This window comes from Oppia nitens, unplaced genomic scaffold, assembly GCF_028296485.1.
Source record: "Oppia nitens isolate AA-2021 unplaced genomic scaffold, nextdenovo-longstitch-racon4-pilon3 scaffold3_pilon_pilon_pilon, whole genome shotgun sequence".
Lineage (NCBI taxonomy): Eukaryota > Metazoa > Arthropoda > Arachnida > Sarcoptiformes > Oppiidae > Oppia > Oppia nitens.
Window position 1 is genome coordinate 4559940 of NW_026533221.1, and position 10793 is coordinate 4570732.

Consider the following 10793-nt stretch of genomic DNA (forward strand, 5'->3'; position numbering starts at 1 on the left):
AGTAAAGAATAACATGAAATACTACTGTATATAATATTTTTGAATTGAAATAAGCATTTTTAGAGAGAATCGTGTAAAATATATTTGATATGTGTTTCTGGTATTTATAGTAATGCAATTTGTTTGAAAACATGATAACATTAAACTAATTTTTATATGAAATCAAAATTAAATTTAAATCACTTACCGCTTAAACAGATGCGAAAACATAATGAAGAAATTGAAATTAAAATTAAATAATTTGTAATATATTTTTTAAACATATTATTCATTTTAATCATAGTTTATAGCTATTTATTTAGTAACTATTATAGTGATTATGGCCATTGAGATGACAGTATATGAAATGCGAGTCAAATGTTTTAATATTAAACTAAATTTGCGTGAAAAACATCATTTACAACAATATTTGTAAATAATATGAAATACATAGCATTGAGAAGTGAAAAGCATTGGATTTATGAGATAATATGATATCTGTTTGTTCAGAGAAAAAGGCATCACTTCTTCACAAGAGTCATGCATTTAAAGCACAGACTCAGAGATGCTGTCAGTGCTCGCAACCAAAGCATACACTCTATGGGAAGGGGAGGTTGGGTTGCAAATTGCAAATTGCAATATAAGTTATATAACACAACACTTGACTCTTTCAATGTTTATATTAAAGATCAGTTCATTTTTAAGGCACAAAACATCACAACATTTGCAAACTTCTTAACTGTAATTTTCTCTTCACTTTTCTTTTTTTATTATCTTTAGCTTTGAGTTAATATAATTAAATATTACTGTATCTCAATATATCGTATGACATAACAATTCAACAAATATTCAATGCAATGAATATAGTCATTGACTATACATAATCTTATTAAAAAATACTTAACACTATATAATTATAATTGTATATTTAACTTTATCAAAACAATAGCAATTTTTAATTACATAAGTGAAATAAATGAAACATATATTATTAACTAATAGCATATATTAAATAAATAATTAAATAACAAAATTATGTAAATTAAATTATAATAAAAATCAATTCAATTGATATTAAACAAAATTGATTAATATTTTTTGTGACAATATTTTTATTGTATATATAAATTATATAATATAATAACGAAGAGGCATTTAATCAATAAGTAAACAAAATTTCGTACATATTCTGCATATTAAATATAAATCTAATACAAATGTTTTATTAAATAAATATATAAAATATATTAACTGAATTTTATTGTTTTTAAATCAATATTGTAAACAGATGTTACTGTATAACAAAATTTAAACTAAATTTAAATGTAAAACTTTTTTTATATTTGTTAAAATATTGTTGATAATGTAGATAAAAATGTATTTTATTATTAACACTTACAATAATTAAGTTTTAAAATTATTTAATAATTATATATTTTATTTATATAATAAAAATTTCATTTTAAAAAATAAAAATTATTATATATATCTATCTCAAGCAAAAAAATACTGTAATAATAATTATAATAAATTTGAATAATATATTATTAAACATTGACAAAACAATTGATTAATAAATTTAGTATAATATTATTTAATATATAAATTATATTATAATTAATGACAAAAACAAAAATTCATTGATTGATGACATCGTTGTTAATATCCTTTGACTTCATTCATCTCATATGTGCTGTTCTTTCCTAAGAATTTGTTTAGTATTTGATTAGATAATTATTATATGATTATTGATTTTAATGTAGTAATTGATATATTAATATGTGTTTCGGGTATTGAATGTTATTCTGAAAATATAAGAAATAAAAAAAGAGAAATAAAGTAATAAAATTATAAAAATAATTAATGAGTTTTGTTATTAATATAAATGGCTTTCTCTGAGTAGACAGAGTTTAATGAGAGAAATAGATGTCGGCGTTGAGTTAAATATGAGTTTTCATAGTTTGAAATAATATTTGAGTTCAAGTTAAGCAAAGACTGTTTGGCAGCCAAAGTATTATTGCTAATAATAGAGGGACCGGCAGCTGATGGTCGATCCAACCACCAGTGCTAGATAGGCTCAATGCTATTGACTGCAATGTTTTTAGACGAAACATTATAGTTCTCACTTTCATTTGAATTGGGAAAGTCGTACGACTCGTCGGGCCAGTGGTTCTCAATAAATAACTTATATATCCAACAGCCAACTATGCCTCCAATATGACAACCGACAAATGGTACCCAAAAATATCCGTAATTGTTTACTCTGTAATTATAATTAGCAACTATTAATTCATTTGTTATGTATACTGTATTATCAATAAATATGATGATAACATTTAATACATTTATTTAATCTATATTTAATTTATAAGTAAATATTTGAAATAATTGTCTACTACTTTATTATTTTAAGTTATAGTTAATATTTAATACTTTCTCAAAATTTTTGTATATACAGTATAATAAGTATTTTAAGGCTTAAATACTTAGGCATAATACAATAAAATATAGAAACTAAATAATGTTATCATTATATATATATATATATATATATATATATATATATATATAATAAATTAATATTTAATAAAAAAAATTATAAATGTTATATTAATTACTTTTATAATTGTGACGTTAATAGGATATTAATGAAAAATTAATTTTTTATAGTAACCATAAATTAATGAGAAAATAGTGTAATATAAATATAATATCGTAACTCATTGAAAATCTCATTGAATTAGTAATAAAAAATAGTTATAATAATAAAACTTACGAAAATACTTCAGTACCCCAACCAGCCATTGCAGAGAATAGTCGTGGACTAAAATCTCGGGCCGGATTTATAGGACCGCCGCAATTGTAACCAAATGCAAACACCAATAAACCTAAATCAGTCATTCCTATAGCTATGGGCACCAAACCTAATAAAAATATTTATTTTAGTTTTATTACCGGTAAATGATTTATTTTAAATCATACCCTTGGGACAGGCCATGTTTTTTTCATCGGTGATGGCATTGATCAGCAATAAGAAAAAGCCAACCGCAACTATCTGAATAATTTAAATAAATTTTTTAATCGATTTATAAAACTACCAATTAGTCTACTAAATCAATACCTGATCAATAACTGTAGTCAATGTTGTGATGCCGGCTGCGGGAAATGTACCAAATATTCCTGCCGTTGCATTAGGACCGGTAGTCAACAATTTATGATCAAATGTATTGAGAATAGCCTCTCTATAAACACAATACGTAACGACAGCGGCCAGAAATGCTCCGATATATTGTCCTAAAAAATAATGAATGACTTTCCTCCATGGTAATTTGCCCACCGATGCCATACCCAGTGTAACTGCTGGGTTTACATGACCTCCTTTAAAATAATATATTTTTATTATTAATACCAATTTTTATGTAATTTTTTTTATTACCCGAAACCCCACCGCACACATATATAGCTGCAGTGAGACCCTAAATATAATTTTAATATAGATTATTATTAATAATATAATAAATTATTGTAAATTGATATTGATATTTTTATAATTTTTTATATACCATTCCCCATATCCATGGACCTACAGCGTGACTTATTCCCCCTTCTTTAGCTACTGTCATATAAGCCCCACCACTGCATCCAACGCACTGTTTATTATTTTAATATAAAATAATTTTAATTAACAATTTATTTATTTATGTTATTATAATATTATAAATAATAATTCTAATAATTTTAAATAATATAGACTATATATTATATATTATAAGTTATAATAGTATATAATATAGTTTATATTAATTATATTTTTATGATATTTATAGTTTTATTATATATTTAATATATTAATAATAATAACACATGTCTGAATGTGATATCATAAAATTGATAACTTAAAAACTATACAATATATTTATTAATAATAACAAACATTTAAGTAATTAATAATTATAACATAACTATAATTTTTACCCACAATACTTAACAGATATTTTTGACATTATCATGAAATATAATATAGATACTGCAATACATAAAATTTTATAATAATAATTTCAACATAAAAAACTTAAACCTATTAATCTAATTAATCTGATAAGTATTAATAGATAGTTATTTTAACTATTAATGTTTTTAAATTATGTTATCTTATACATATGTAGAATATATCATTATTATTGTTATTTTTTAAATTAAGCAAAAAGTATGATTTGAGATTTTAAAAAAATAAAATAATAAAACTTTTATTTATACATAATAATTCTACTTATTAATATTATTAACTTTTATTAGATGAAAATTGTCAATTTACCAAAAATATAGTATTATTAAAATTTTTAATTATTTAAAATTATTAATTATATTAATCTTGCAAAATAATTTTATTCAAATTTAATATTTATTAAAATTGAAATATTTTGCGAAACATTTTGTAATTTTATTGTGTTTATTTTGTAATGTAGAAAATATTAAAATAATTACTTAAGAGAATTTTAAAAATTTAAATAATATACAAATCATATGAATCAAAGATTTTCAAATTGTGTAAAAAATTTAAATGAAAAACTTTTAAAAGTAACTAATAAAAAAAAATTCAAATTCTGCAATTCATTTAAATCATTGCTGTAATGTTTTATTATCAAAATTATACTAAAACTATTATTGTAAAAATAACTATCATGATTAAATTAAAATTTTCCCAAACATTTCTTAATTTTAATATATTAGTAAATTGAAATTACATTTATGTTTATAATTAACATTAATTGTTTTTGAAAAATTAATTAATTAAGTATAGAAAAATTTAATGTAAAAATATAACTGCATTAAAATGTATTATTTGTAACAAAATATGAAAATAAATAAATAATTTTAATATAATATATAACTTACAGTTAAAGTGAATGTTCCCAAAAGTTCGGCTAAAAATTCACGAATTGTTTGATTTTTTATTCTAAATCGACTCATAATTATATTTATTTTATTTAATTGTTTTATCTTAAAAAACAATACTTAAAATATTTAAAAATATAATATATATATAATAATAATTTATATTATTAATCGATGTGAAAGTGGTTTCGATAATAAATAAGTTTTTATTACATTTAATAAATAGAGTGTAATTCAATGCATTTAGTGCAACATTTGTTAAGCGTCTGCGTTATTATAGTTTTACATATTTTTATTGGTTTCACACAATATGTAGCAATAAAACAAAAAAAAGTTTCGCATTAATATTAAGTGCTTAATGATTGACAATTTTAATAAGACATGTGTTAGATATAAAATATTTATTTTAGTTAAAAATAATAAATTTTTAATTGTAAAAACTTAATATATTAAATAATGTATTGTTTATTTTAATTATTTATAGATTGTTATTATAATTTTGATTAAAAATGATTAACTAAAATAACATTGTTTTATATTTAAATTAATCTTAAAATAATTAATACAGTAATTTCTATTATTAAAATAATGTAGATTAGTAAGTAAATTTATTATACAATGAGATACTTAAATATAAAATTTTTAATTAATTAATTTAAAAAATATTAAACAATTAAATTATAATTAAGTTTGTTAATGCTTTAGATCATTAATTATTAATGCAAGTCTAATTTGTTAGAAATTAAGCTAGGTGTAATATGTAATACACGTGTTGCATGTTGTTAAGGTTATTACTGCTAATAATTTTGATTTGCTATACTATTATAAACACCAATAAATAATATTTATGTAATACAGTTCAATATCACAATCAACATTTAATGAATATCAATAAATATAAAGTTTTCACAAAATAGCTAACACTAGTTTTTACTCTAAAATTTTTGTTTGTAACTATAATAAGCTATATTTTAGCTCAATTTAAAAAAACCCAATTTTTAGAATGGTAAAATTGAATAGAGATATTTATAATATTTCAAAAAATATTAATGTGTTTTATTTAAAATATAGAATATTTTGAAAATAATTACAATCAAATATATCAAGTTTGAAAAAATTCTCAAAGAAATTTTCATAAACAATTTTGATATAAATATTTTGTACAAATAGTGCAATCAGTTTTGTTAAATGTCATATAATTTTCGAAATATTATATAACAAATACTTATACGAAAATACCTGAATTGAGTTATTCAAGAAGTATGCTTATCATTATATTTTACCAGAAATTTCAGTTTAAAAAAATTATTGAATTAATTCAATATCATTATATATTTTTAAAGCAAAAACGAGTGCCAATTATTTTGTGATTTTATATCAGTAATCATGATATTGCATGATTAGAGTTATAGTCATAAACTGTATTTTTTATAGTTATTTTCCACTATTAATTCTCAATAAATTAATTATATATTTTTAATTAATCAAATCTCATATAACAAAATAATATATTTAATGTTACAGTTTTTAAAATATTATTTCTTAATAAAATAAAACTTAAATCATTTAAATTAAACCAGATATATAAACCATACACAGTATATACAGTACAGTTATATATTATTACATATTTGCATATTTAACTCATCATTAAATGTTAATATTATTGTAATTTACTGATAAATTTAAAATATCAATGATATTAAAAATTTTTGTTACAATGAATAAATTCTTATAAATATAATTTTGGAAGAAAGATAATTATTTAAAAAATATTTTATATATTTTAAAAGAAAATAATGAAAATATTTAACCAAAACATATAATAAAATTGCGAAAAATCTATTAAAATTTTATTTAATGTAATATTGAACTGTTAATTATAATAGTATATCTAATTAAGTGCATTTATAAACAGATTATTTAATATTTGAGATAAATAAATAAAAGCAATAGGTGTATTATCGTATCAATAATTGAGTGTTAAATTGTTAAAATATAAAAATTTAAGTATATATATATATATATATATATATACGGTATATATCTTATTTATTGATATTAATATGTTTATAAGCGGTGATTTTTTAGTGTTTTTAATGTTGTTTTAACACTACTAATTACAAATGATTACTACAAATATACAAAATAATGACCTCAATAGATTTATATTTATTTAATAACTTATGATATAACAATTATATAATTATAGCTTTACTATCAATATAATCATAAATTTTTAAAAAACCAATTAATTAAACTTTCAATAGTTAATTCATCAATTCATCATTGAGAATATGAATTTTAGATATTAAATGTACTTTATTTTTATTGTTTAATTCAGAAAAATAATGTAATATATTTTAATACATTAAAGTTATATTAGTTTTTAATAATTTTTTTTAACTTACTTTACTACAGTACTTACTTACTAATAACTAATGATATCATAATTAATATATTTGTTAAATTACTAACATTTATGAATCAACTTATAGTAAATATCGGAAAATTTTTATTTACTACTAGGAATCATTCAATATAGATTACACCCTCACATTTTTAAATTACATTTTAGTATATACAGTATTAATAACTATAACTTATATATCGGTATTTATGAAATAACAATAGAATTGATTTCACAATAAATGTTAACAAACTTTAAATTAATTGATATATAATATATATTATTTAATATTTCATAGATCAATAAAATTAATATAATCTATACAATCATAATTTGAAATAAATTAATCGATAAAACTAAAAATATAAAAGTAAACTAAACTTACGGTTAAAGTAAAAGTTCCCAACATTTCAGCAAAGAATTCACGTAAAGATTGGTTTTTAATTCTTAATCGATTCATATTTTTTAAAAATAATATAATCTTAAAAATATGTTATCAATTGTACCACTAATTCATTAAATGTTTTAAATAAGAATCAATAGATTTCTTATATAATGATTTTTATTAGTTTTTATTTTATGCTAACTAATGACAAAAATATAATAAGTGAATCTATTATTGACTGAATAAACAATAAACAAGTCATACAGTGTCAGTGAAATACATATACATATATTTCCATGATATAACATAAAATGTGATCTATGTCATTTATGTCATTTATGTCAATTATATCAATTATGTCATCTATACTGCTAGAGGCGTAAACTACTATTTTAATCAAAATTTTATTCAAAATTATTGTGTATATACTGTAAATTTTGAGTATTGTTAGGTAAATGTTAGTAATTGATCGAGGTGCCTACACATTTGTACAATTTTAACCTCTATTTATTTTACAAGTAAATTTGGTAAAAATATTTGAGTTAATTAAATGCATTTTTTAGATGACAACCAAAAATAACTTTTTTTATTATCTCTTCATTAATAATTAATTAGTAATAAATATCTCAATAACACTACTAATTGATGACATTTCTTAATTATTACAAACTTTTTTGTTAACAATAACTATTGTTATTAATATACAGTTTATATCAACTGTTAAACATATACAATGTATTTACGTTGTTATAAATAATAAATCATTTCAATATAGGGGTAAAAATTATTGAATAACTCATTAATTATATGATCAAGTATTTAATGTGTCATCTTATATAACATAAACACATTTATAATATAGACATTAATGATTTTATAATTGTTTATATATTGGTATTGTGCAATGAAAGTGACCCTTGATATAAAATTTTTTTTAACTAATTTTATAAAAAAGTTAATTAAGTTAGATTAATTTTATTTTCACTCTATAATACTATAACATCTCATTTGTCATGAAAATTTTTAATACATTTGATAAACAACTTCCTGTGGTTTTTAATCAAAAAGCACATCGACTACCATTTAGACATCATCTGGAATTTTGATTTTTTCGATGTTAAAGGAGTGTTGTATTGATCGAAACAAATAACATTTTGACAAAGCAATATTTGATCAATATGATAATTCATAAACCGTTTTAATCAATCTTATAAATCCATTCGAATTTACTAATAAAAAAAGTTCTGGCATATTTGCACTTAATTAGCCTATTGTGTAAGAGCAAGATTATATAGTAGTTAAATAAATGACAGATATTTTTAGTAAAATGAGGTCAAATCTGTTTTAATGGTTAATAAAATCAATGACCAATATATCTCGAATTAATTTAAATTAAAACATCAAATTTATCACTTATAATTTATATATTAATTTCATTTAAACCTTTGATGTCAGTCACGGACTTTCTTTATCTTCCACATTAACACCTTTTTGTTTTTAATTTCTTTAACTAACGCTGATATGCTCTCTTAGTGACGGCTTCAAGATAAGTATAACTAAAATTTATTGCGGGTTTCAATAGATTAGTTTTGCAATGATATTCATATTCTATCTCATATTTTAATTGGATGTCATGCGAGTTCAAGCCGTCTAACTATTTTATTTTAAGTTATATTACAATTCTTTAATATCAAAATTAAAGACTAGTAATCAATGTATCTGTATGTGAACAAATCACTTTTTAAACATTACATGGGGTCACACAAAAATAAAGTTACTTTTTGTTATTTGATTTAGCTCACTTTCTATACACGGCACCAATAAGTGTCTTAATAAGTAATAACACACTTATGAGAAAAATGAAATAAACAATTAATAAAACAATATATAAAGTGTACAATAATTCAATTATTATATTAATTTTATTTTAAGTAAAGTTATTGAAAGTATTGATACAAATGAGTTGTTGTTAACCTAACAGATGTCACACTAATAGCAATGAATTGAATGTCAATTGAATGCATGCTTTAAACACAAAACACGTGACACTCGGAGTTGTGTTTTGATTGACATTCAATTGATTTCTGTTTTTTGTATTCAAAAACTCTAAGATATGGCTAAAGAAATGAAAGTAAAGACACCAAAGTTGTTGTCTTTAAAAGATAGTCGGATTAAGAACTTGAAGAATGAGGTAAAGTTGAAAAAGAAGAACAAGAAGACGATTAAGAAGCGTCAAGAAGACCGAGTGGTGGCCACGACTTCGACCACAATGTTCTTCAACTATAATCAATCATTAGGTCCACCATTTCGTGTCATTTGTGACACGAATTTTGTCAACTTCTCCATCAAAAACAAGTTAGACATTCGTCAAGCAATGACAGACTGTTTGCTCTCAAAATGCATACCATTTGTCACCGACTGTGTTGTCGCCGAACTTCAGAAAGTAAGACATTATATATAATATGATATGTTATAACAAATGATTTGATTTTATTGACATTTTTATTATATTTAATGGACAGTTGGGTGCAAAATATCGATTAGCTTTACGTATTGTTAAGGAACAGATGGAGCGATTGCCGTGCAGTCATTCGGGCACTTATGCCGATGACTGTCTCGTCCATCGAGTCTCTCAACATAAGTGTTATATCATTGCAACCGCCGATCGGGCGCTTAAACGAAGAATTAGAAAAATCCCGGGAATTCCTATAATGTATATTAAAGACAGACATTATTATATTGAACGGATGCCCGACGCTTATGGTATCAGAACTTAACGGGTGATCAACACAACAGTGACTACAATATCAGTGATATTATTGCAAATCATACTCTTATTGAATGTATTTTATATATAAAAGAATAAATTGATTTATTATTAATATGTATATTAATAGTATAGACTATGTATTATTTTTATTGTATATGACATACAATGTGCTGTATAGTAGTCTTCCCAATGGTTCCGGTTTTGTCGGTTAACTGAAAAAAATTTGGTTTCAGTTTGTTTTATACCAGTAGTTGGTTTTTATAACTTATAAATAAATACATTGATTTGTCTAATTTTTACTACAATTTCATATGAGATACAAAAAAAAGTATTAGAAATGATATACAGTATTA

At 21.4% G+C, this 10793-nt stretch overlaps 2 protein-coding genes across 5 annotated transcripts; one reads left to right on the top strand and one right to left on the bottom strand.

Moving 5' to 3' along the window:
• Window positions 1–1627: 1627 nt before the first annotated feature.
• Window positions 1628–7841, bottom strand: LOC128957602 (aquaporin-7-like). Of its 4 annotated transcripts, none has more exons than XM_054303397.1 (8): window positions 7671–7840; window positions 3543–3629; window positions 3416–3455; window positions 3101–3357; window positions 2962–3034; window positions 2756–2903; window positions 2106–2242; window positions 1628–1682 (listed from the first exon to the last, which is right to left on the bottom strand). In XM_054303397.1, the coding sequence occupies exons 1-8, from the start codon at window positions 7743–7745 to the stop codon at window positions 1639–1641; spliced, it is 861 nt and encodes a 286-aa protein (XP_054159372.1). In that variant the 5' UTR covers window positions 7746–7840; the 3' UTR covers window positions 1628–1638. The 4 variants fall into 4 exon arrangements, with proteins under 4 accessions (XP_054159372.1, XP_054159373.1, XP_054159371.1 ...); XM_054303398.1 differs by lacking the exon at window positions 1628–1682 and adding an exon at window positions 1711–1784; XM_054303396.1 differs by lacking the exon at window positions 1628–1682 and having other exon boundaries at window positions 1887–2242; window positions 7671–7841.
• A 1868-nt stretch (window positions 7842–9709) lies between these two features.
• On the top strand, window positions 9710–10549 carry LOC128957593 (rRNA-processing protein FCF1 homolog). The gene is made up of 2 exons (XM_054303386.1): window positions 9710–10113; window positions 10193–10549. Exons 1-2 carry the CDS (start codon window positions 9784–9786, stop codon window positions 10445–10447), a joined length of 585 nt encoding a protein of 194 aa, XP_054159361.1. The 5' UTR covers window positions 9710–9783; the 3' UTR covers window positions 10448–10549.
• Window positions 10550–10793: the final 244 nt, after the last annotated feature.